This window comes from Amborella trichopoda, chromosome 1 (assembly GCF_054954075.1).
Source record: "Amborella trichopoda isolate Santa Cruz 75 chromosome 1, AtrichopodaSantaCruz75HAP2 v2.0, whole genome shotgun sequence".
Lineage (NCBI taxonomy): Eukaryota > Viridiplantae > Streptophyta > Magnoliopsida > Amborellales > Amborellaceae > Amborella > Amborella trichopoda.
The window spans coordinates 54,008,267-54,035,315 of NC_142336.1; the positions used below are offsets into that span (position 1 = coordinate 54,008,267).

A 27,049-nucleotide genomic window follows, 5' to 3' on the forward strand; every position below is an offset into this window, starting at 1 on the left:
GCCCTCCGTTGAATAATTTTAACGGCAGAGATGAGTTATTGTATGGGACAGAAGTTTGGACGTGTCCTGGCTCCCGTTCATCTCCACGTCATTTCACTAAATGGACGGAGGTGTTTCCTCTCTTCCCATTTAACTTTGGAAATGTATACGATGTGTTCACAACCATTATTGACTCGTAGATTTGACATCCGATGGTTGAGGATATATCACTATTTAAACAGAGTCCAAAACAAAAGTTATCGAATGTTGTTACACACTTTCTTTCTTCTTCTTTTTCGACAATATTACTTCGCTTCTTTCTTCTTCTTTTTCGACAATATTACTTCGCTTTTATTGATACTAAAGAGGAAAATAAATAATCCGAAATAACTATTTGATCGAGACTTTTCTTTTTTTTTATCAACTCATCTCCAACTTTATTTGCGTCTTTGAAGATGTGTTGAAAATATATAATCAGCGAATAAACTGCATCCATCACTTGAAGCCACAAAGATCTCAAACGCCATGGGGGTTTAACCATGCAAGTGCACCACCAATTTATGACATTAAAAAAATCGCCTTCTAATATGATTGTAATTCCAAAACCCTTCTATCTCCAAATCATGAGCTCTTAACTCTGCATGATTTGTACCATCCACACCACACAGTCCAACATAACAAAATAATATATTTCCACTTTGATTTCTGCATACTCTACCAAAACCTTTTACCCCCAGGTTTCCAATGGAAGAACCATTAAAATTAATTTCCATAACTCTAACTGTTGGTAATACCCATCTTAATTTTGGTATGACTTTCAAAAAACGATAAGTGATGAGGTTACCTATGTCTGAAAACAAAACAATTTTAGAAATAAATAGTTTATCATAAATAAATAGTTTGTACAATGACCAAAAGTAGTTGTAACTTTCTTGTGTCATAAATAAATAGTTTATACAATCCTTTTAATTTTAGTACAAAGAGGTAAGAATCACTAGTTATGATACAACTCAAGCCATTGAATTTGAAATCTAATAGTTATAAGTGATTGTGACATATTTATAACAATGGTAAACAGTCTCATAGTAAAAAAGCATATAGTTGCTACCAAAACTTCTAAGGGTGAGTAATGGATCGGACCCGACTTGAGACCGATTGGTAGACCCCATTCGGTTTCGAGCATGGGTTAAAAAATTGGACCCAGCGAATTGGGTCCCGCAACCCGGACCCAACCCGTTACCACCCCTACCCACTAGATCCTCTTTGTCCCCTTAAATTATCCTCTTTTTGGGTGTGAACCAAAATCTTAAATTTTGAATTTTTTTTAAAAAAAGAATCACCTCTTTATCAAAAGGGTGTAGTTGGCATACGGATGCATCCGTAGATGTAGAGGTAAGGTGCACCTTCAAATGATAAATTTTATCATGGTATATAAGTTTGATGTAAAATGTTCTTAGAATTATCTCAAAATATATTTTCACATCTAATTATAAAATTTTAAATTTTAAAAATGGTTAAAGTCAATCAAGTAGATCTATAAACATATGAAAATCTTGAAAATAGACAGTGTAGATAATATGTTGTAAAATGTACTATTTATGAGAATTAAAATCTTTTTATATTTCATGGTCATACATCTCGATATCGAGATAGTCAATCAAAAGGCTTTTCAATATTAAAATTATCATTTCCGATAGATTTTTGAAATGCATCTGTAGCTGTAGAGGTAAGGTTGCAACCTTATATAAACTTTTTCCTTATAAAAAACAAAGAAATATCAATTACAGTTTGAGCTAATATCTAAAAAAATCTATTCTTTTTTAGTATGTTACTTCGGTATAAGTTGAAATTTAAGAAAGGCACATGCTTAAAAAGTAACATCAAGTGAAAATCACCCACCGGTTCGTAGTAGAATCGTCTGAGTCCGCTAGGCCCACTTGGCCAAAATAGAAAGAACAAAAAAACGCAAGATAATATAAACAAAATGTATAAAGTTTAAATTGTTTAAGATGAATTTTAGGAACCTTGAAAATGAAAACAATATATCTATGATAAGTAACATTTTTTCTATTTGGCAGAGTCCTGAATTGGAATAAAATTGGACCAGCTACCTACCGGTTTTGGTTTGACTCAATGGTTCTAAATCGACTTTAATCAATCCAATTAAAACGCACTTTCAAATTTTAACATAACATGTAATCTTGGTGTAAAAAATTCTTAAGATTATCTGAAAATCTATTTTCATCTCCAATTATAAAAATTTAAACTACAAAAATAGTTAAAATTGAGTAGATTTATAAACATACAAAAATATTGAAAATAGACAGTCTAAATAATGATGCATTATTTTTGGAACTCAATATTTTTTTTTCCATATTCATACATCTTGATATCGAGATGATCAATTAAAAGGTTTTTCAATATGAAAACAATATTTTCCGATGGATTTTTTAGGTGCTCTTGAATTGTACATTTTAAAATTACAACTTGATATAAATTTTTTCTTTTTACGAAATACTAGAGAATGGAAAAGAGTTCCGCGTGTGAGGTCGTCTTAGCCCAAAATGGTGCTAGACCCCCTAAAAAAACATAGATTAAAACAATTTTTAAAGGCTAGGAAGTGGGGAACGTTCTTCGATTGATCAAAAGGTAAAATTCAGCACAAAGTTAAACTTTGAACTCTACTCTTGATCTCAAGCGTCCAAGTAATTTCTGGACCGCGTACTTGTTGGAATATGAGATTTAAGTTTTAAGTGATCTAAAATTTATCCTTCTTAATTTATTGTATATTAATTTAATCCCAAAATCACAACCCTTTATATTCACAGGCTTGGGAAGGATTGGAGGAAAGTATCCACCCAACGGTCGCAACCTAGGATTGGATTAGCCCTGGCCCAACCTAGCCCAGTCCAACCCAGCCCGTGATCCCATAGGGCCGGCTTATGCCCGCCCGACCCTTTTAAGGCTGGATTATGTCGGGAAACCAAATAAGTATTTTTAAAAAAAAAAACTAAAAAGCGAGACGAACCAGGCCGGCACTAGCCTAGCCTAGTCCTTAAAAAAAGTAGGGCCTGGGATGACCGAGCCGGGACTACCGGCCGCTATTAACCTCTCTCCGCATCATTTCCCCAAAAAAATCTATGCAACTGCTCATATTGACCTTCTCTTGACATATCGAACGTCCTACATCTTCCGGATGTGCCACTTACGCCGTTGGTGTATGGTTTCACTGGGTCCTCTCTCTCCTCACCTTCCATTCAAAGTTTGAAACGCGAACAAGCTTTCGCTCATTTTCTTACGTGGCCGGGCCACGGGAAAAGCCCCATGACGTGTTCTCTCTCTTTCAGCACAAGGTTGTTCCAGACAAATACATGGCACCGCCATGACCTAGAAGCATATAACTCTCTCTCTCGCACTGTAACATGGATTGAATTTGTTTTTTCAGATACTCTCTCTCACTACGTACTCATTGGGATTCCCTCTCTCTCGTTATATATTTTTTTTAGTGAATTGCATTGGCTTTCCGAATAGAGACAATTTGTATCTGTTTGTCTTTTCAATGCAATTTGTTGGTTGAGGTTGGTTAAGGACAGGGATATGTTGAACGATCAGGTTGCTTTCCTGTTGCAAAAGTACCTTGTCAATTATGTCAGGAGCCTTTCGAAGGAAGATCTTAAAATCCGCGTTTGGAAGGGTACTAATTTCTCACCTCCTGGTTAATCTGTTGTACTTCAGTTTCTTGTCAAGTTTAACAAATTCCTGAGCTTCAATTGCTCATTTATAGAATCTCATGAAATGTGGATTTTCCTTTGGATTTTAGGATTTTTTGTGCTTTACCAGAATTGTTTCGTATTCTGTTTAATTTCATATGACATCGAATTTTCTAGTGTTTTAATTGTGAGAATCTTTGTATACCAGCTTCTTTATGAAGTACGAACTATATAGCTTTTTTTTTTTTTTTTATACTACTTGTGATTGTTAAAGGTAGTTGTCAACACTTGTAAGAGATCAGGAAATTGCATAATCACTTTAGCTGTAAAAGTGTAAGTTGTGAATCATCTCACTGATTAACCAGTTAGGGTGGATGAGAAGCGGAAACATGATAAAATTGCAGGTTATACTTGGTTTATGCTAGTTTCTCGCTATGAAGTGTTCCATGGATTTTGTAAATAGAACTTGCTACCTGGCTCTTCAAGTGCAATAATGTATATGGCTTGGGGTCATTTGGTCTCTCCCTCGTATCAACCAGGTTGGTTTTCATGAACTATTATGTAATCGAATATGGATAATAGCCCAAGTCAAAGCTGAGAGGTGAAAAAATGAGCATATCTAGATAATGAAGAAAAAGGAGCTTCTCCAAACACACCAGTGAATCAAACTAAGACACCAGAGTGAATTAAAGTAAAAAATTTAGTTGCCTCCCTCTATTCACTTCTAAAGTGTAATACATGACATGATTCTTGTAGTGTTGACAACTTAGGCTTGAACTTGTGGAGTTCTTATCAACTGAGGATTCCAGAATGTAGTGACTATTATTATTGACTTTATTTTTGTCAGAGGCTTTATCCAGTTGACAATGCTAATCCAAACTTCATTATGTGACTTAGGAGAAAAGAATTTGATGACTGTGAAGACAAGAATAAGTTCTGTAGTTCTTATCAACCAAGTTCACTTGAATGTATTAACTATCTTCTATTGACCTTATCTTTGTGTTTACCCAATTGACAATGATAAGTCGATCTGCATTATTTGAAGAGAAGAAAAGAAAAGTGAGGAGCTAAAATAGGATTGCCAGGAGATCTACTTCCTATCCGGAATAGCTCTTCAAACAATCTATTGTGCTCAGATGTCATTTCCAAGCTCAAAAGATTAAGAAATCAGAATTTGATGGAGAACAAATGCAACACCGAGCAAATTAATCAATGGCAGTTGAGAAATATTTCGGAAGCAAGAAACAAATTTTATCGGCGATCATAAAAAGAGCATTAAAAAATACAAGATAATTTGTTGGCCTATTTATGACTTCTCTTCTTCCAATTTTAGTTGCATCAGGGATGAAATTTCATTCAGATGAACAAGACGCTTTTCTTGATACTTTAGAGAGGAAGGAAACAATGATTGATCGTGTCATGTGATTCAAGGACCCTGAGTCAATCACCCATTGAGGAGAGAGAGAAGCATTAAATAGTAACAGCTGAGTACATGAGGCTGGAATATACTAGAATGGTTGTCAAAAATTCTCTTGAAGAGGGCCAAAGAAGCTATTGCATGTGCTTAGTTAGAATAAGAAGTATTCCTTCAATTTATGTCACAGCCGTTGTATGAGGAATGGAATCATCTGAAGTGGCTGTGGTGGTTGCATTTTTTGGGTTGGATAACATTGAATAATCAATTTTCCCTCCGGTCCTATTGTAATGTGTACAGGGAAGAAACTAAGTTCGCCCTTGTCCATGACTGAAAAATGTTGTGCCTTGGGATCCCTCTCAAATCAGGTGTTCCTTATGAAACTGTGCAACTCCAATGAAGACAACAGAAATGTTTACACAGTTTACCGAGCAAGATGGTGCTTGATTCTAGTTTTTTCTTTCTAGTCTCACCCCAAATTTCCTTCTTTTTTTTGTTAAACACAAATTTTTCCTGCAATATGTAATATGATTATTGGTAAATATTGACATTCACTCTGCATATCTCCTTATTTGTTAACTCCAAGATATGGTGATTCTTGTAGTTTCTTGAGATGTTAGGCCTCAAATGCCCGATTTTGGAATCTGAGGATATGATACCTCACCAATCTAAATGGACTCATTATGGATTGACAGTTACATGCCTACAGTAACCAGATTTTGCTTCAATGCACTCTGATCAATGTGTGTCTTTGAAGTTTCAAAATTGTTGTGTATTGATGGGTGAAGGGGCTGGTTCAACATGGGGCATCAATTGAGACATTTATTCTACCCAAGGCATTGACTTTCAAGTGGATGTCCGACCTTTTTTTTTTTTTTAAAGCAACTTTCATGTGTTGAAACTGAGAGCTCATTGCCTACTTATTTGTTGTTGATGAAAAAAGCCTTAGGTAAAACAATGACGCTTAAAGTAGTTATTATGTCTTCATTTACAAATACTTGCATGGACCTGGATTTCTGAGCCTGCTGAATTTGATACACATATTTTCTACAGGTGATGTTGAGTTGACAAATATGCAGTTGAAGCCGGAAGCTCTGAATGCCTTGAAGCTCCTGTAAAAGTCAAGGCTGGATTTCTTGGGTCTGTCAAGATCAAGGTTTGTGTTCTGAAAATTTCTTATGCGCGTAGCATTTGGTTCTCCAGGATTTGTTTTATCCTAAGCAAATGACCTTAAGATAAATTATTTTATGATTTCATGTTCTGGGTTTTGCTCTTCTACTATTTTGGGTTTCAGGTCCCATGGAGCATGCTTGGTCAAGAGCCCGTTTTAGTTTATTTGGACCACATTTTCTTAACTGTTGAACCTGCAACTCAAGTCGAGGGACGTACAGAGGATGCTGCCCAAGATGTTAAGAAAAACAGAGTGCGAGTAAGGGAACTGGTGCTATGTAATTGAACTGCCATATGGTGCTTTGATAAAGAATTGTAACTAAGTAATTGAAAATGTTGTTTGTGTAACACAAGGAACTGGAACTGAAGCTTTTGGAGGCCTTGCAACGGCAGAAAACAGAAGTGGTATGTTAGTTTTGGACATCTTCATGCATGCAGCTAAGCGGATTATTTATTATTTTTTCTTGTAGATTGAAAATTCTTTTGTATTGAAAAAACATGACTGACAGATGGCGTTTTCTTTTGGTAATTCTCTTAACAAAGATGATTATGTGGCTTGAATTTTATTTAACTGTCATGTCCTATCTGAATCTGATACATGTCTATGCTCCCATTTTCCATCATCAATGAATGACACATCATTTATCTGCATGACTTGTTGAGCAGTGTTTAAAAAGTCACATTTTTTGACTCGGACTCGGGAGAGTCACTCATACTTGGCAGCAGTGTTCAGAAAATCGACTCGGCCAAGGTACTCGGGCCTTGGCCGAGGTGGGTTACTCAAGTGAGTCCAAGTAACTTACCCGAGTCTAAGTAACTCGCTCAAGTCCAACTCGATAAATTTTTTTTTAAGAAAATGAAGACAAAAAGGTGATATATATATATAAAGAATAAGGTATTATTCCTCCATGTTTATTTTTCAATCTTGTTTTGACCTTTTCAGCAAAAAGATGGGGTAAACCGGCTATAAATTTTTCCTTTCAATGGTCCGATTTACTGTCTTCTCTAGAAAGAAGTCTAGAGAAGAACACATCCATGTACCACTTATAATGGGATAGTGTTGGGCATCTAAGATTAGAAAGAAAATCTTTTGATCTGGCATCCAATAGTGTAGTACTTCCCACAAAGTGCAGAGTAATAGTATATATTAAAGTATTAACTGCATCACCTTCAGTATGTATTATATATTGACCATGCTCATTCTTAACTGCCCACTGTTTTGTGGCAGTTAGTATTTCGTTTTTTACATTTTCTTCCATATGGTAGTTAGTATTTCGTTTTTTACATTTTTTACATATTTTGGTTGCTGTATATGGCTGTTTGTTCTAGTTAACCCATCAATTATAGGTCTTATAGAGGTCTCTCTTTGTTCACTTTGTGGTATAGAAGAAGTAGAGTGTCTTGATGGTATTCGTAAGGAACCTTCTGAAAGGTTTATTCGAGTTCGTCTATTTGAATTAAACTGTATTTCTATATCTCAATCAGGATACTCAATTATTTGATCTGGGTCGCTATTTACCGGGATTCTGGACTGTTGATTTTCACAGTGTAAATACCATTTATCTGGAAGAGTTATTTGAAACCAGTTTATAGACTTAGGTATAACAGTATTTGTGTACAGATTTAAAATTAAAAAGGCAGCTCGAAAAGCAAAGGATGACTGGAAGGTAAGAACTGGGAGATTTTTGTGAGCAGTTTGGATTTAATACCCTACCTCAATCCAAAGATATTGATAAAAGGAAACATAAAAATAAAAAATATAATAAGTCAAGATCTAATAAAACCTCAGCTAAGGAAAAATTTTCCAAGAGATTCTTTCCAAAAAATAATTTTAAAAGACCTAGGGGAAAAAGACGAATACCTGTCTGTTACAATTGTGGAAAAGTAGGGCACTATAAAAATAAATGTAGAATAAAAAAGAAAATAGCTGCCTTACAATTGGATGATAATATTAGAGAACAGTTATTTAGTATATTACAAATAAATACTGAATCTTCCGAATCTTCTTCTTCTAGTTCTGAATCTGAAATGCTAAATGGCGAAATAGAAAATGAAGATTTAATTTTTAGTAGTTCTGACTCAGAAGATAATAATACTGATACTAACTGTTTTTGTAATACCCTTTCAAAAGAAAAAAATTTAATTATTGATATAATAGATAAAATAACTGATCCAGAGGCTAAGCGAGAAGCATTAGTCCAATATATAAATATAGCAAAATTTAATAAAAAACCCTCTCCTCTAGTCCGTACCCAGGAGGATTATGGCTTTGCTAAAATCCTTAAGAGTCGAGGATAAAAATAATATTAAAAAAAAACCATCTATTTCTGAATTAAGGCAAGAAATAAATGAAGTTCAAAATGAACTAATAAGTTTAAAGAATAGAGTACAGGTTTTAGAACTAGCCTCTAACCCTGTAGAATATAGTCTTGCTGATTCAGATGACGAGTTAGAATTTGATAATATTATAAGTAATTATAAAAAGCCTCTATCTCTTAAAAAAGAGGATTGTCCTCCAATAAAAGATGAACCAGAGTCTTCCAGTTCAGTACAAAATTGTAATTATGTTAGTCTTCTTGACAAAGTAGTTACTCAAAAATGGTTCACTATGATAAAAATAATCGTCCATAAATAATATAGTTTCCAAACCCTTGCTTTAATAGACTCAGGAGCAGACCTCAATTGTATAACGAAGGACTTGTTCCCACAAAATATTTTAGTAAAACCACTCAAATCTAAAATACAGCAGACGGCAGTAGGATGATTATAAATTATAAACTTTCAAACGCTGCAGTTTGTAACAATGGTAATTGCTTTGAATTCCCTTTTATCATGGTAAAAGGGTTAAGCCAATCTGTAATATTAGGAACTCTGTTCTTAAATATGTTATATCCAATAAGAATTGACTGTACGGGAATTGAAGCCAATATAGAGGGTCACAACGTAAAATTCGAATATATTGAGAAACCCAAAATCCGAGAAATAAATATTGTTAAAGAAACAATTTCTAATAAAGAAAAATTCTTATACCACCTTAAAGAAGAATTAAAATATAAAACAATTGAGAATAAGCTTTCAAACCCTAAAAATAGGAAGCTGATAGAGAATATTAAAAATTATATTGAAAAAGAATTTTGTGTAGAACTACCAAATGCCTTTTGGAATAGAAAAAAACATATTGTAAACCTACCTTATGAAACTGAGTTTCAAGAAAATAAAATCCCTACGAAGGTTAGACCAATACAAATGAATCCCCGACTCTTGAAAATTTGCAAAAAGGAGATTGCTGATTTATTGCAGAAAAAGCTTATCAGAAAAAGCTCCTCCCCTTGGAGTTGCTCAGCATTTTATGTAGAAAAAGCTTCTGAAATAGAACGAGGGGCTCCCCGATTGGTAATAAACTATAAACCACTTAATAAAGCATTGAGATGGATTAGGTACCCTATTCCTAATAAAAAAGTTTTGCTAGATAGACTGGTAAATGCCTGTATTTTTTCTAAATTTGATCTAAAATCTGGATGTTGGCAAATCCAGATTGCTGAAAAAGATAGGTATAAGACTGCTTTTATTGTCCCTTTTGAACAATATGAATGGAACGTAATGCCTTTTGGTCTTAAAAATAGCCCTTCAGAATTCCAGAATATTATGAACGATATTTTCAACCCTTATACAAAATTTATGATTGTTTACATTGATGATGTTTTGATATTCTTTGAAAGCATTGAACAACATTTTAAGCACTTAAATATTTTTATTAAGGCTATAAAATCTGTAGGGCTAGTGGTTTCTGCTAAAAAGATTAGTCTTTGTCAAACCAGAATAAGATTTCTCGGACATAATATCTTTCAAGGTAGTACAGTCCTAATTGATAGGGCTATTGAATTTTCAAATAAATTCCCAGATATTATCATAAACAAAACTGAGCTTCAAAGACTTCTGGGTTGTCTAAATTATATTGCTGATTTTTATAAAGACTTAGCTATTGATGCTAAACCATTATATCAAAGACTACGAAAAAACCCACCTGAATGGACTAATATTCATACAACGGCAGTAAGAAAAAGAAAGATAAAAGCCAGGCAATTACCTTGTCTTACACTTTCTAATCCTACTGCCTTTAAAATAGTTGAATGTGATGCTTCTGAAATAGGATTGGGCGAACTACTAAAACAAAAAATTGAAAATACTGAACAACTAGTAAGGTTCACTTCCAAAGTTTGGAATCCAACGCAGCAAAATTACTCCATGATTAAAAAATAACTTCTTGCTATTGTTCATTGTGTCACTAAATTCCAAAGTAACTTGCTCAATCAAAAATTTCTCGTCCGCACTGATTGTAAAGCTGCTCAAGATATTATCCACAAAGATGTCAAAAACCTTGTTTCCAAGCAATTTTTTCTCGCTGGCAAGGTATTCTCTTTTCGGAGGATGATAATAGCAACATATACCAAGGGAAAGGGAAAAATGGAAGTAATCCTTGTACCTAGCAAAGTCCTAATAGCTTCAACCTCACCAAACCAAATAATTAAGAAAAAGGCGCAAGAAATAACATTTTCACAACATTTTCACCAATAACTTCATCAATAGAAGAAAAAAAGTACGTTTCTGGAAACCTCTTTTATGCCAATCATGATAATAGAAATATCCATAAAGATAATGATCCATATGACATAGCAAATATTTATATGAATAGCCATATGCATCCAATAATGGAAGCAAGACCAGAGAATGGTATGAAGCCATACTCTTAGAAACAAGATCAAATACATTGGTCCACTTTTATAAAAAAATATACAAGTATGATAGCATACTCTAAATTCCAAATACGAAGAATACTTTCATATAAGGATTGGGGAATGGAACCTTCGAAACCAAGGAAAATGCATTCAGAAGGATTTTCTAATAGATATTTTCAATACTTTGAATATATTGAAGCATGGCATAAAGTATTCACCTTTCAAAATAATAATAACTCTCATACTTAGTTCATCCAAATTAAAATACCAACAGTGGGAGAATTCCCAAATTGGTTTACAAATTGGTTCCAATTGTGGTTCTCAGGGACAGAAATATTACCATCTAATATCCAAGCCTCTCAACGGAAATTTGCAGAATATAATAGTAATGATACCAGAATAGACCTTCATATGTACTTCATAGCTCTATATCAAGTACCATGGATTATGAAATGGTCCTATCAAATAACAGAAGATTATACGAATAATTGGGAATATATCCCAGAACTGAGAAGATAAATATACTTAAAATGGTGGGATGTCTATGAAAACAAGACCCTTGATCCCAAAAATATATAATACCACTTACACCTCCAAAAGAAGAAGTTAATATGACCGATTATATCAATAAAATGAGGCAGCAAAATCCTACTGCTACCAAAGAAGAACTAAAAAAGAAATTATTGCAAATGTTTGATGAGGAAGAAGAAGCAATGTCTACATCAACGCAGAATGAAGAAGACTACGCTCAAGAAAATGAAGACATAGAGTTCGGACTATCCCACGGGGGATGAAAACACAAGATACTATCCAGAATTATCCAGGACGGAACGACTGCAGTTCAATCAAGCACACGAGTCCTGCCGACAAAATAGTTCAGCCGACACCTTTTCCTGTTCATACTTTTGGTGACCTCAACCGACACCTTTAAGTCATCTCAAATGACACCTTTTCCTATTCCTACTTTTGGTCACCTCAACCGATACCTTTAAGTCATCTCAAATGACACTTTTTCCTATTCCTACTTTTAGTCAATTCAGCCAACGCCTTTCTTATCCAAAGTAAATTTAAAATAATTTTGGAATCTGCCAGCTATAAAATGGGGTTCCTCTCCCTCATTAGACACACCGAAAGTTTCTCTCCCCCAGTCTCCACCTCTGCTCTGCTCTGATCTGCTCTACCCTGCACCTTTGTTTTACACCTCTGTTCCGCACCTCTACTCTGTATTTCTGCTCTGCATCCCTGCAGGCTCTCTTCATCTCTTTTTATCTTTCTAACTCTTTACATCTCGGCAATCTCTCTGTCTCACTTCATCTCTGCTCTATACCACTCTATAACTCGTTTCTCTCTCTCTCTCTTTTTATTGTATATCTGGTGGTGTATCTACCCACCCGGAAGTAAAATAGTTTTTATGTGTGACTGTAACTGGAACAATCTGCCTAATTATTGCCCAGACGAGTGGAAATTATTCTCTAGCTATTGCAAGTGTCATATGTAAGTTTCCTACCTTACTATGCAAGTTAAATTAGTAGTTTGTTTAAAAATTAGAAATGTTTCACATGTGAACTGGTTTGTATTCTCTGTTTCATAATATTCATCTTTCTAAAGTTTGTGTACCGTTGATAACTCAATATCTTCATACATTTGTATGTTTTAGTTTTCTGCATGAGTTTATGAATTTTTGTATGATCTTGGTTTGTTTGGTATCAGAGCCATGAGCTTACAGTGGTGAACTGTAGTTTCTAGATATTGTTCTTATGGTTAAAACTTAATAAAAATTTTCATTTGGATAATAAGGAATTGAAACTAAAAGTCGTCGTGACCCGAACTACCGATAGGCCAGGAAGAGCCGCAAAAGGTACAGGGACTGTTTCCGATTGACTCAGTATTCAATCATTATCTAAGATGGCAAATTTTATTAGGACTCTATCCAATAGAACAACTTCTTCCTCTACTAGTACACTACGAGTAAGAAATAAAGAAGAAATAACTATAGACAACATAGAAAAACAAATACAAAATTGGAATATTCCTAAGGTTCATGCGTCTGATGTTTATAAAAAAGAAACTTTTGAATTTAAATCAAGTTTTTCTATTAAAACCGTAGAACAAAGCATATCTATTACTAATGAACAAGATAGCTTCCAATTGCTTGCTAATAGAATGATACAAGACCATAAAAGTAAGGAGTATAAATATTTTCATATAGGACTTATCCAAATTGCAATAAAACGTCTAACTCGACTAGATTTAAATAACTCTGTCCTATTATGCGTAAGAGATGAGCGTCATAATAAATTTTCTGACTCTCTTTTAGGAATAGTAGAATCTAGTCTGTACAATGGACCTATATATTTTAACTGTTTCCCAAATTTTTCGGTTTCCTTGACAGATCTAAACCACTTAAAGGTTCTCACTCTAAATATAACAACTTAGGGATTTGATATGAATCCAGGATCCCAAAATATTGCACTAGTATATAGAATATGCTATAAAGTGATGAACACTCTCTGTCCGAATGCGCTCCAGATGGACACCAAGGGACAAACAGTGTTTTTCCAAACCAATATGGAAATATCAAATATTGTTATACCTAAGTCTATAAACTGGTCTCAAATAACTCTTCCGGATAAATGGTCTTTACACTGTGAAAATCAACTGTCCAGAATCCCGGTAAATAGAGACCCAGATCAAATAATTGAGTATCCTGATGGAGATATAGAAATACAGTTTAATTTAAATAGACGAACTCAAATAAACCTTTCAAAAGGTTCCTTACGAATACCATCAAGACACTCTCTCTCTCTCTCTCTCTATATATATATATATATATATAATATAGTGGCCGGCTTTTTTAAACAAACGGCGAATGGCATGTTGGTTAGGCCACCCGATATAATATGCCTCTTTGCAAGAGGTCTTGAGTTTGATTCTTGGGGGGCTACATTTTTTTTTGGAACTCCCATCATATAAAAGAAAATGATGGTGTTTAAAAAGTGATGTTCGCTAGTGAGATTTGAACCCCAACCATGCTAAAATATATGTGTTAGAACTAATCGTGGATCCATTCAAGCACATGTGACTTAAATTGACATATTAATATAAATAAACTTTGCAAACATGCTGTACAGCCTACTCTCCCATAGGTCTAGGATGAGTGGCCTCGGCCAATTCTCAGAATACTGCCTGGCAGAGTGCTGGATCCAAGTAAAATACCTTGGAAATCTGCCAAGTGCTACTGGTTCTCAAGGTTTCTTTGTTTTTCTATGACTCAGTCCAACTCCGACTTGGATTCGGGACCTTAGCGAGTCCTGACCTAAGTCCAGGTTTAAAACACTGGTTTGTGTTTTGTTATTCTAACTCTAACTGCACCTTGGTACCTTCTTTTTGATGTTCAGTTGATGTTCCTATCCTTATCCTGGTTTCTATTCTATATGGTTGATGGTGTACTGTCATTGGATCTCGTAGATAATCTTCCATTCGCTTCTTTTGTCATTTGTGTCCCAAAAGTTCTTCATTATGACTTAGTTGTAATAAAACTACAAATATCTTGGAGCCTGTTTTGGTCTTTGTAATTCTAAACAAAGACAGTCAGCTCAAAGGATGCCATATTTTGATTCCTTTTCATACATATTGAGGGAAATTGAGTTGTAATGCAGAGGCATAGCCACCAAGACATTCAACTTTAACATTTTAATTTTCTAAGAGCATGTTGACTGTAACAAGGGAAAAAAATAAAAATAAAGTCTAAATACCTGTATGTTCTCTATTTGAATGGGAATCTAGACGTTCCATCTTCTCTGGTCCCAAAGCAACACGCCCGCTGTTTTAGGAGCTTATAGTGCAACTGGATTTTAAATGGATCTTTGTACTGTGAAGATAAAACAAGCAGAACGCATACCTTCAAGAAAAAAGGTTGTACAAAACCATTGATGTCAGTTGTGATGATTGTAACTGACGTTGAATTGTATGTTTCCAGAGTGCCTGGAGAATACAGGCTGAGAGAAAAAAGTCTGTACTTAAACCCAAAAATGCTCGTGGCATTATTATGCACTCATCGCAACTTTATTTGAGGCTGCTGGATTAAATAGTCTTCTAGGTTAAAATGCATTTTCTGTTTTTCTCCTTTGTCAATTTGACATTAACTTTCAAGAAAATTAGTTTTAGAACTTATATATTAAAACAGTAAGTAGTTATGACATTTACACTGTTGACATTCATTTCAAAGAGATGCTGGAATTCTTCCTGAGAAAAGTAGTTATTACCCATATCTATTTCTCTTTTCTCTGAGATGGACTTGGACTATGAAGATTCATTCTGCAAATTTTCACCTTTTTATCCAATCTTTGTATTGATTCTATTCTTTTTTTGTGCATGTGCACAAATTTTAATTATTTCTTTACAGAATACCTCATGGCTTGGTTCTTTGATCAACACCATAATTGGAAACTTGAAGCTTTCCGTTACCTATATTCACATTAGATATGAGGATCTGGAAAGGTATGAAACTTCGTATATATCAACTCTGCTTCTGTACCTCATGATGTGCCCAACTTCTTTCGTTTGGTTTATGTAGTGATCTTGTCACTGTTATTTGGTAGCAATCCAGGTCATCCATTTGCAGCGGGAGTAACTTTGGCGAAGCTTTCAGCTGTCACTGTGGATGATAGCGGGAAAGAAACTTTGTTACTGGTGGTGCACTTGATGATATTCAAAAGGTACTCTGACAACATGAAATACCATTAACATGGTATATAATCACTCAATTGAATAATTTATGTTTCAATTGGAGCATGTACTTTTGGTAGGATAGACTATATTACTTAATATTATGAGTGTCCTGTGAGTTCTGATTTATTTGGTTTTTAGTTTTGTCATTTTATATCTGTAGCTTAAACCCACATGCTTCTGAAATTCCCTGATCTGTTTTGTCTTATAAACTATCGGAGATAGGTAGCCTTTTGTGGCTTTTCTAGCTCTGTCAACAATTACCAGCTCTGCTATATGGTTCAACACAGGGATCATATTGTCTGATTTCTAGGCTTCTGTCAGGTACTATACGCTTTTCTAACTTCTTTCTGGGTTTTCTGTAAACTTTGTTGCAGTCTGTGGAGCTTGACCGCCTAGCCGTGTATCTTGATTGTGATATTCATCCGTGGGAGAATTTGCTTCCTAATGAGTGGAGTGAAGTATGTCATAAACCTTAACTAAATGCTTCAAGTTCTTATCTCCACCATATTATTAGCTGAACGTATAATGATATTTGACTTTGGAACTCAGATCTTTGAATGTGCAAGCAGCCCTTCGACTAATGTGCTTGCAAAAGGTCACAGTTATATCTTACAACCTGTGTCGGGCAATGCGAAGTATACCAAGCTGAGGCTTGATGAATCCCCGAGTCTTGATCAACCCTTACAGAGAGCAACAGTGAAGTTGGATGATGTCACATTATGCTCATCCAAGGTTCCTCTCTCTTTTGGCTATTCTTCTTTCTCAGACTGGGAGGCTTTACTTGCCTATTGGACTTCCTGAACGTAACACACTTTACTCTACCCAGGATGAATACAGGGACATAGTGAAGCTTGCTGAAAACTTTGCTACATTTAATCAATGTCTGACATATTCTCATTATCGACCACATGTTGGAGTGAGATCAAATCCCAGGTTATGGTGGAAATATGCTTATAAAGTCATTTCTGATCAGATAAAAAAGGCCAGGTTGTGTATCCTTTTTCCTTTAATGTCTCTACCTTTTCTCACATTTTAAGTCTTATATCTACAGGACTAGTAATTTTCAAAGAAAAGAATAAGGAAATATTTTCATGATTGATGCATATAGGATGTTCATTTGGCTTTAAAATAAACTGACTCAATAGTGCAATTAACAACATGTGCTTCAGCAAGTGATTTATTCCTATTAAAATTGAAATGTAAACCTCATGCCATTCTAGTTTTAGATAAACTATTTTGAACATCCTATGGAGGATCTTTTAGTTTCTTTTAGGTACAAATTTTGACCATTTTACTAAGGATTTATAGGAGGTGAGCACATGCTTTTCCATGTGGCCCACGCTTTTCAATGCGGCAAAATTAACAACAAGTGCTTCAGCAAGTGATTTATTCCTATTAAAATTAAAATATAAACCTCATGCCATTCTAGTTTTAGATACACCATTTGAACATCCTATGGAGGATCTTTTAGTTTCTTTTAGGTACAAATTTTGAACATTTTACTAGGATTTATAGGAGGTGAGCACATGCTTTTCCATGTGGCCCATGCTTTTCAATGCGGCAAATTTCTTCACTCCTGTGTTGTTGCAGCATAACGAATAACTCTTAAAACCATAAAGGCCTGTTTTTATGACAGTTTTATCAAGAGTCGAGTATTTTGTATAAAATTATCATAATCTGCATAATACTAGTTCAGTAGTTTTTTGTTAGGTACCCACATTCTGTATAATATTATTTGGTTAGTTCGGTACCTGGCATAAAACTTTGTATATTGAAAATCAGTCATGGCCCTAACCCCCCTTAAAGTTCCTTCTTCTGCATTCGATACTTTACACTCTCTTTAAAGTTCATCTCTTTTGCACTAACTGCTGATCTTCATTTCTTTCTGCATCAAATAACCCCATCTACCTTTAAAACCCCACAAAAGACCCCAATTTCTCCCACAAACTCAGCTCTTCTCCCCAGTTTCCATCTCTTCAATATCTTCCCCTGTATGTATCGTCTTGAATTTTTCCCTGCGATACAGATTTAGGGAAGCTAAACCCCTGTTTTGAGAAGGGATTTGGGTTAGTCTATCGGCTAAAGTGACCATTTTTGCGGGTTTCCTGCTCTTTTTGTGAGATGGGTTTCCTGTGTTCTTTGTGGATTCTACACTGTAATTGTGATGAATTCAGAGCTAGAATAAGAAAGATGCTGTTTAGGTTCGGACGACTTACCTATCCTCGCCACCTCCACCGTTGTCACAAACCACCACCAACAGCAGGACATTTAACACCATTACCATCACACGTTCCATCACCAGCATCACAGCCTTTCACCACCAAAATACCAGCCTCAGTCATTCATGGTCGATCACCATCACGGCCTCCCATTTCCGCGGTCACCAAATCCCTCAGTAAATCACAAGCAACCAACTCAGCCATGGCTGAACTTCGGGCTAGACATGCCCTGCAAGAACAGACCGAACTAGAGAAAACTCCAACGTATGCTTGGAAATCCTCCTTGTGAATAGTTGCAGGCTAGAAACTCAATCTTGGATTCAATCTGGCCCCATTCCCCCTGGAAAAAGGGTTGAAGACAAAGTGGTTGTTAGTCTTCCGCTGCCAGGATCTCGAGGAAGACATCAAAGGGTTCGACTGCTGCCTGGTCGACTACTACAGTGCACCAGGAGCTCCATGCAGTGTTATAATAGAGAAAATCAAGGCCATCTTGAATTTGTGGGCACCCATCCAAGCAGTCTGTGAGGAAACAACCAGCTTGTCATATGACTTGGGAGCAAATAATTTTCTAAGGGACATTTCCAAACAACAAAAGAGTTTTTACATTCAATATCTCTATTGTAACAGTGAATTAGTAGTGGTAATCACTTGAAATTTTGTTGTCTCTGCAAATGCCACCCATAATGGTAATTGCCTGTGTACCAGAATGCAAGACTGATATTGTTATATAGAACAAAAGAAATATTTTTTTATGAAGTATCTTCTAATTGTAGCATCTCACCGAGGGTATGGTTTTAAATAGAGCAGAATGACGGATTAGGATTTGTATAGCCGATCCCAATTAATTGAAAAAAAACGATGATGATTATGATCTTCTAACTATGTCATCTTTAGCTACTTTCTCTCACTTTGCTTTGAGATTTTGGGCATGTGTACTTATCACCATCAAGCGCTAAAAAAGAATTAAAAAATAATTTTAAAAATAAAATGACCAAAATACATATGCAACGTTGTGGGGCCATTTTGGTAATTTTTTTAGAAGTACATTTTTAGGCATGCCAACTAAGGTGCACTCACTAGGCTGTAGATGGATCAGGTCCTAGTTAGGTTGTCCTCTAACTGGATTTAAGTTAGACCTTAACATGGGCTGAACGGACCTAAACTATAGGGTTGGCCCCGGTATAGGTTGAAATATAAAAGGTTAAAAAAAAAAAAAAAATTATACTATATATAACATATTTTTATAGATGTATAATTATTATATGAATATATTATGTTGGTTTAGGTCAGGCTTAGCCTGACCTGGACCTAATTCGACCTGACTTGGTCCAAGATGGACCTGACCGGCCTTGACTTGGCCCAGTACAGGTCAAATGGATCCAGATCCACCCCTGGGTCGGGTCGACCCACCGACCGGACCTGTTTACCATGCTACGCACGCCTTCAAAATTTCATCACAATATCTTTTGTAGATATTGTAAAAAAAGAAAGAGTAAAATTCAAATAGTGACAGCATAACCGGAATCACTATTCATTTTAGCTGACAACAACTGAATGGCAGCTTTTCCATGTGTGTGTGGAAAAAATTATATATGTCCACTGGCTTGTACTGTAGTGTAGGCCACTTAGAAAGTAAGGGTCCATTTGTCCTCAAGTTTTGCACACACGTCGATCACATCTAGGCAATCCAAAGTATTTTTTTACTCAAAAATATTTTTTATTATTTTTATATTATGCACTATATAAAATCACATCTATATCCCAAATTCTAAATAAATATTATTTTAAAATATTTATTTGGCGATCGGATGATACTAGGTTGAATCTGAATTATTGAATGATGCTCGTGTACCGTTCAAGGGTCTACCTCTACCATCCCAAATTCTAATGGGATGGAAACATGTTCATTTAACCATGGAATCTGAAATTCTAAAAACAATATAGATCCATTAATACTCAAAATTGCCACTTCAAAAACCATGTCACCAGATATAACATTTTTAAAGCTCCAGGTCTTTTTTTTCTCATATATATGACTCTAGAGGTCGAAGAACTAACATTGCAAGTTTTTAGTACTAAAATTGCATTTCGCAATAAAAATTGAGGTGTGGCTTTACAAAGTTGCAGCCTTACAAAGTACTTTTCCTTTAGAAATCCTCATGAAATGTACTAAATCTGCAACAATATTCAATGTGGATTACTAAAACCGCTAGTGGCCACTAGTTTGCGGATGTATGGACTACATGACAAAGAAATCTATGGTCATAATTTGTCATCACTTTCAAATCATGAATGAACGTTGATAAGCATAAACCATAGTGTTACACCTTGAATACCTGAATTGCTCAGAGAACTACCATCAAAAGTTGAATTTGAACTTTTCCATCTAGAATGAAGAAGGGGGCACCCATCGCGTATTTCCAGTTTTTCTTGTCACGCCCCAAATGTTCCTATTCTTTACCCCCTACGTAAATTGTGTACAGATGTTTTTTTCTTAAAAAAAAAAGTTATTATTTTATTTATTTATTATCACTTGAGCCTGGGAGGTTCTAGAGAACGCCAATAGTAGATGTCTTAACATGACATTCATTTGTAACACACCTAAGAACTTGTAAGCATTTACGCATTCTAGTGGAATAATAAAGGTTCTTCCTATTCAACTTGTGTGTGTGTCCCCCTCTCGTGTGTGTTGGTTGCGCAAGTGTGCGAATGGTGCACACTTGCGTTGGTTCCCTATCATATTTGGTTGGTTGCCTTGGGCATGGGTGGTGCGCATTAGTGAGGGTCAGACTCGTCCTCGACAGAGTTGCGAGTGCGGCTCGATCGAAGCATAGGGCTTCACTAGAACCGTGACCACCTGCTGTGTTTTCATAGTAATGTCAAGTCATTTATAGAATACGGCACTCCTTGTATTTGAGGCCCAGTATATTATTGTGGCCAGTATTAGATCATTCATCTTCTCCAAGTAGGATTTGAAGCCCTCAAAGGTTCTCTTTTCATTCCTTCCAGGCAGTGGAGAAATAGATGGTCACTTAGGCCTTCTATTTTTGCTTGAATCCTCCTCCTTAAGTTGTCTATCATTAATATCCTATCATACAGTAGAATTGAGCGAGAGGGATGCAGTTTGTGGCCAATTGGCAGGGTTGCATCAAGACGGGTCGGGTCGGGTCACGTTTGGATTCAAACCCAGACCCAATTGGACCCCCAAGTCATCGGATCCGAACCCAAACCTGACTGGACCTGACTCAAAACTAAAAATATATATATTTAAATATTATATAGTAAATATTATTAAAATGAGAATACTATTAGGGTCCGGGAACGGGTCGGGTCCACATGGATTTGGACCCAAATAGTATTTCGGTCCGATATTTAGACCCGGACCTGACCCGCCGGGTCCAATTTTTTAACCCCTACCTAGACCCAGGTCGGGTCGGAGTCGGTTATGGATCCATTGCCACCCATACGAATTGGTAAGGACCATACCCTATTAGGTTTCTTGTATGATATTCTTGGCCAACCATTAAACGACATCCAGTATGATTACGATGCTATGGATTATCCCCCTGGGGTAAGTTCCCATTTCTCTTGGTCCCTTATCCTCGCGTTGATATATATCTGTCCAAGCAGTCCTATAAGCGTGGCGAACTCGTTGGCCATTCACCCTTGTATATTAACATGTCGTGTTCCATACAGGCCCTCATCAATCTGCATATTTTGCTAGTATGAAATGGAGGCTTACAGGAATATCATGTTTTGGAATAAATTTGAGAAACTGTTCTTTGAGGAGATAGTTGCCCATCCATCTGTTAAACCAGATTCCGGTGTCAGATCCATTTCCAATGACGGTCCTTGCTTCTCTTGATGAATGTGCTTGGATCCCTACCCATTTTTTATTAAATATTAATAGAAAAAAATAGAACTCGTAAATTTAAAACCCTTCAATAGAGCAATTGTGCAACATCATGGAGCAAATGAAGAGAAATATAGTCGGGCGGTCTAGTGTGCCAAATGGTGGCATCAAAAAAACTGTGGCGTTTTTAACGAGTGTGTAGGCCATAATATGGGCTTCAATAGATATGTGAAATGTACCACTCACGTTTAGTGTCTGCCGGGCAGATACAATGTGAAGACACCATAGGGCCATGCATCTGTCTCGAATAATATTGAGAAGTAGAGATTAATCACTTTCAATTTGTAGATGACTGTAGTCTAACTTGATGGTGAGATCTACTCCAATTTATAAAGCGTGAAATTCAATATAATTATTTGATGCAACTCCGAGGAGTTGTGTTGTGCAAATTTAACCATCTTCACCTCTAATGATCCCACCTCTACCTACAGGTTCTATAGAGAATCTCCATCAACAATGGAATGTGCTTGCATTGATCAACATTTATCCGTATACAAGAGCACTGAAGTTGCTAAATGGTTTTTTTCAGGTTTCCTCGTAAATCTGGCCGATGTATGTTGAGCAAAACTTGCTTAACTTCTTTTTAGCACCAAAGGATATTCTACTTCCGTGGGAGTAGAATGTCCATCTACTCCCTTGAGTAAATCCCACCTTTAATTAATTTTGGGATTCTAAAATTTATGGATGTAACCTCTTTAGCTTATAGATTAATTTCGATAAAAATAATAATCCTAATTGTACCCTCTATGCACTTGAAAAAAGTAATGTCTCTAGATTAATATAGACCATTTATTTTTTAGAGCGTGAGATCTAAGTGTTAGAAAACTCAAATTTCCTTATCTTATTTTAGAATTATCATCTACTACAAGTACTTAACTGGATCCCAAAATTTCAGGTTAAAACATATCATCCCAAGCAGTTATTCTGATCAAGGGAGTAGAAGTACACTATACTCCCGAGTGTGCTAAAAAATATACGTATCTAGAAATCATCAGCTCTTTTTCTATTTCCAACGTCAACAGCCTTGCAAATAAATTTTAAGGGGAGTTCATAAAAGATTAAGAAAAGGATAAAATGTTGCTTACCATTTTCAAGGGAAATTTACATCATTCAAATGGTTTGCCTCTTGGCGCTATTTGTCAATGGGATTATATATTAGGAGACCATTTATATTTTGTAGAAGAATGTCACAGTCACTTTTGACCATTAGATGCGAATTCCAATAAATGAAATTGTATCACAACATTCAAGAAATTTTGTTTTTAACCTTGTGCCCACCCACAACCACCCGATCTCAAATCTAACAGTCGATGATAATTTTGACCGCCTTGTATCAAAAGTAAATAGTCTCATTGTATACATTTCCTTTATCAAGGGTGTCACAAATATAGAGTCTTGATGTTTCAATGGATTATTTTTGTTTTGTATATATTATATATTTTTCGGAAGTTTATATGGAAATTTTTACATTTTTAGGAATTAAAAAAAAATCTTATTTAAGGTAAAGTCCCTTTTTTGGTCTAGTTTTTATTTTCCAATATATTCTCGGTTGGCCCTTGAAGTGCCAGATCCAATTTTGTATTTTTATTTTGGGAAAATTATGGATAACTCCCCTTCTCCCTACAAAAATGAATTTTGTAGACATTCTACCTTCCAATAATTTTAATATCACACCTATAATCCAATTACTATTTTTTTTTGCTTTTGCACTCAATAAAAAGTAAATATTTTAAAAACTAAACTACCGTTCCCCTACCTTACCCTACCCATTAAGAACCCGTTTGGGTACCTAGATATAACTCTCTTAAAGACGTCTCTCCAGATTTTCGTCCACTAACCACTAAAATATTAGAAATTGACAATCCCATAGAGTTGTTATAAAGATGTGCTATTTTATAGTACTTCAAAACCTTTTTTATTTTTATTCACACATCTCGAAGTTGAGACGGTAGATGTGACGGTTCTGCAACGTTGAAACACTTTCTTCTAAATGATTTTTTATGTGTAACTTATTCCAATAGTATAGGGTTACTACTCTATGTAAGTTTTTACCTTTGGTAAAAGTCATCAGCATTAGAGTTTTTTTCGACTATTTTGGGGTCGATTACAGATATCTTGGTCTGTCATTATGTTTTATCAACGGTTATACCCCCAGTGAGGGCATGAGTTATTGTATTTCATCGCTATTTTCAACTATATCTTTTTTAGCGTACTTCTTGTCCTTTTTAAATTTTCTACTTTAATCAACATGTGTTGTACTGGGCCTGCATTGCATATAGCTTGCCCCACCTAAATGTACTTTATCTCCTCTTATCGTCTATTGGAGCTACAATTAAGTTATTTTGAATGTGTTTATTTCGAATTCAATCTTTTATTGTCTTGCCACACATCCTTTCCAATGTCCTCAGCTTAGTTACACTTATCGTATGAGTATATTGTTTATTGACCGTCCAACATTTTGCCCCATAAAGTAAAATTGGTATCACAATTGTCCTATAGAACTTTATCTTCAGCTTCATTGGTATGCAGTGACCACATAAAACTCTAGTTGCACATCTCCACTTCACCTACCAACTCTAATTCTATGTGCAACATCTTTTTCAATATTTTCATTTTCTGAATTATCGACCCAACATATAAAAAGTACGCTTCTTTTCGTAAAATTTATTCAAACAATATTGAATGATATTATTTAATTGTTTTAAATAATTAAAAAATACACATATTTCTTCATTTTTATTCATATACCTTTTTCTCCTTTAAATTTTGTACCCAAAAAATTCCTTCACATACCTACTAGATTCGTAAGCCCATCCCATCACGGGCCTAACAGGTTTGCGAAGGTCCCAAGAACTCCAAAAAGTACCCACGTGGGCTGTGACGGTCCTATTGGGGACAGGACCACAAACTACTAGGCGTAGTAGCAAGTTTTGAATAGGATTCCCTAATAATTATATGGGTCATTGGAAAGATTTTATTGAGAGAGAAATCGCCCTATGGAAAAGAACATGGTTTCTAAGTCATAGAGGGAAAGGAAACCGGGGCCATTGTGGAACAAGTCTTTCACAGACCTACTTGGAACCTATATTGGGGCACACACCTAGTATAATAGGGAAAAGTTTATAGAGCCGAGGCTCTTAACCAACAAATTTGAGCCTACTTCAAAAGTTTCACTATATGTTATTTTGATGTCTAAATATGTTCATCTCGATATCAAGATGCATAGACATGAAAAAAAAATGGATTTCAAATTTTGAAAATAGTGTATTTTGTAACCTATTTTTGAACCTATCAATTTTCAAGATTTTTAAGCTTTCATATATCAGTCGATCTACACCATTTTTTAAGCTTTTCTTTATAAATAAATATAAAAATATATTTTAAGGCAATCACATAGATTTCCAATATTGAAACCACATTTCTTAATACTATTTGATTATTTAGAATCTAGGCTCTATACAAACCGCACCCTAATTTTAAAATATATGGGTATTTTAATTTTAAATTATATTAAAAATACACATTTGTTATAATTATTACAGTATGTGCATGTATATTGATATACATCATAATGAATACACAATGGGATGTGTATATGTATGAATATATATTTCTTATGTATCTCTTGATTATAATAAGATTAGTTAGTAGTTCTCTGGTATTTATCTTTAATTGTTACTGGCGGTATATTTATATGGGTCTTGTATATTATTTATGAATCAATAAAGAGAGAATTTTTTACAGTATTATGAAATAATATTTCATGAAAGCATAAGGCTTCCATGAGGGCATAAAGCCCAAATATACAGAAATGCAGTTTATAACAATAATTTCCCTATCCCAAATAGTTCGGATAATGCTCAAATAATCATGGTGATGGTGATATTTACAGTAATATCTTTGCTTTAAAATAATAAAGAAAAGAAAAAAACGTACACAGTTGGGATAATGCTCAAATAATCATAGTCATGGTGATATTTGCAGTAATTTCCTTGCTTAAAAAAAAAAAAGAAAAAAAAAAGAAGGTAAATGAAGAAGAAACAAATAGAATTGTATTTGATATTTCGAAAGATCAAAAGTTTTTCTACTCCATTAAGAGCCATCTATTCCATTGGGCAAAAATACACTTGGAATATCTTTTAGATCCTCGGGATGTGATCACTACAACTCGATAACCAATCTCAAAGAAAAAAGGTTTTAATTCTCACTCTCAACATGTCTAAAGAAACGGCATTGGGAGGGAATTGTAGACGTTGAAAATTTGAATTTAAATCTCACAAGTAATCTTTTGCTATCTCCTAAGTAATATTTTGCGGAGGGAGTAAATTTAGAGTCCTAAGTAATATTTCGCAGAGGGAGTAAATTTAGAGCATGCTCCCAGGGAATATAGTATATACGATATTTGAAAAATTTAAATTTGTTTTTTATTATAGCCAAAAGATTTTCTACTCCCGAAGCAGAATGTGCAATTTGTTCCCTCATAAAAGCCCCACCTAAAATTAAATTTAGGACCCAAATTTTAGGGATGTAAACTTTTTAACCTAGAGATTATTAACCTCAATAAAAAGATTTTTTTCTAATTGTACTTTTTATATATTTGAGAAAAATAATGTCTCGAGATTGAATAAGGACCATCCAACTTCTAAGTGGTGAGTTAGAAACTACAATTATTTATTTATTTTTTTAAGATAGTTATCTAGTAGTTCTTAAATAATTTCCAAAATTTAATATTAAAAAAATACTCCCAAATAAATATCTTGACCAAGTGAGTAAAAATAAACTATGCTCCGAAAAGAGGATAGCATACACACATTTTTCTAAAAGGTGGGTCGAGCTTAAATTTCCCTTTCCAATACAAGCACTTTTTTATGATTTAGATTGAACCAGCGTTTTAAAAAACGCCGAGTCGAACCGGACTCGCCCGGTTCGACTCGAAAATAGTGAAAAAGGAACCGGATCGCCCAAAAATCGGAAATCGTCCGGTTCTAGAGAGAACCGGACGATTCTGTACAGTGAATCGCCGATTCACTGTACGGAATCGGCGAGTCCGAACAGTGAATCGGCGATTCCGTACGGATTTTTTTTTTTTTTTATGGTAATCCATGATAGATTTTTTTGTAATCCATGATCGAATTTTTTGGTTTTTTGTAACCCATAATAGATTTTTTTGTAATCCA

General features: G+C 35.0%; 1 protein-coding gene and 1 long non-coding RNA gene across 2 annotated transcripts; one reads left to right on the forward strand and one right to left on the reverse strand.

Moving 5' to 3' along the window:
- The first annotated feature begins 3,576 nt into the window (after positions 1 to 3,576).
- Positions 3,577 to 18,734, forward strand: LOC110007315 (intermembrane lipid transfer protein VPS13). The gene is made up of 8 exons (XM_088846362.1): positions 3,577 to 3,673; positions 6,183 to 6,259; positions 6,398 to 6,532; positions 6,628 to 6,678; positions 15,415 to 15,509; positions 15,611 to 15,727; positions 16,115 to 16,198; positions 16,290 to 18,734. Exons 1-7 carry the CDS (start codon positions 3,577 to 3,579, stop codon positions 16,134 to 16,136), a joined length of 594 nt encoding a protein of 197 aa, XP_088702488.1. The 3' UTR covers positions 16,137 to 16,198; positions 16,290 to 18,734.
- LOC148783929 (uncharacterized) lies at positions 10,439 to 15,009 on the reverse strand. Its single transcript, XR_016060851.1, has 3 exons — positions 14,911 to 15,009; positions 14,765 to 14,809; positions 10,439 to 10,756 (listed from the first exon to the last, which is right to left on the reverse strand). It is a non-coding gene; the product is annotated as an uncharacterized LOC148783929 (long non-coding RNA).
- Positions 18,735 to 27,049: the final 8,315 nt, after the last annotated feature.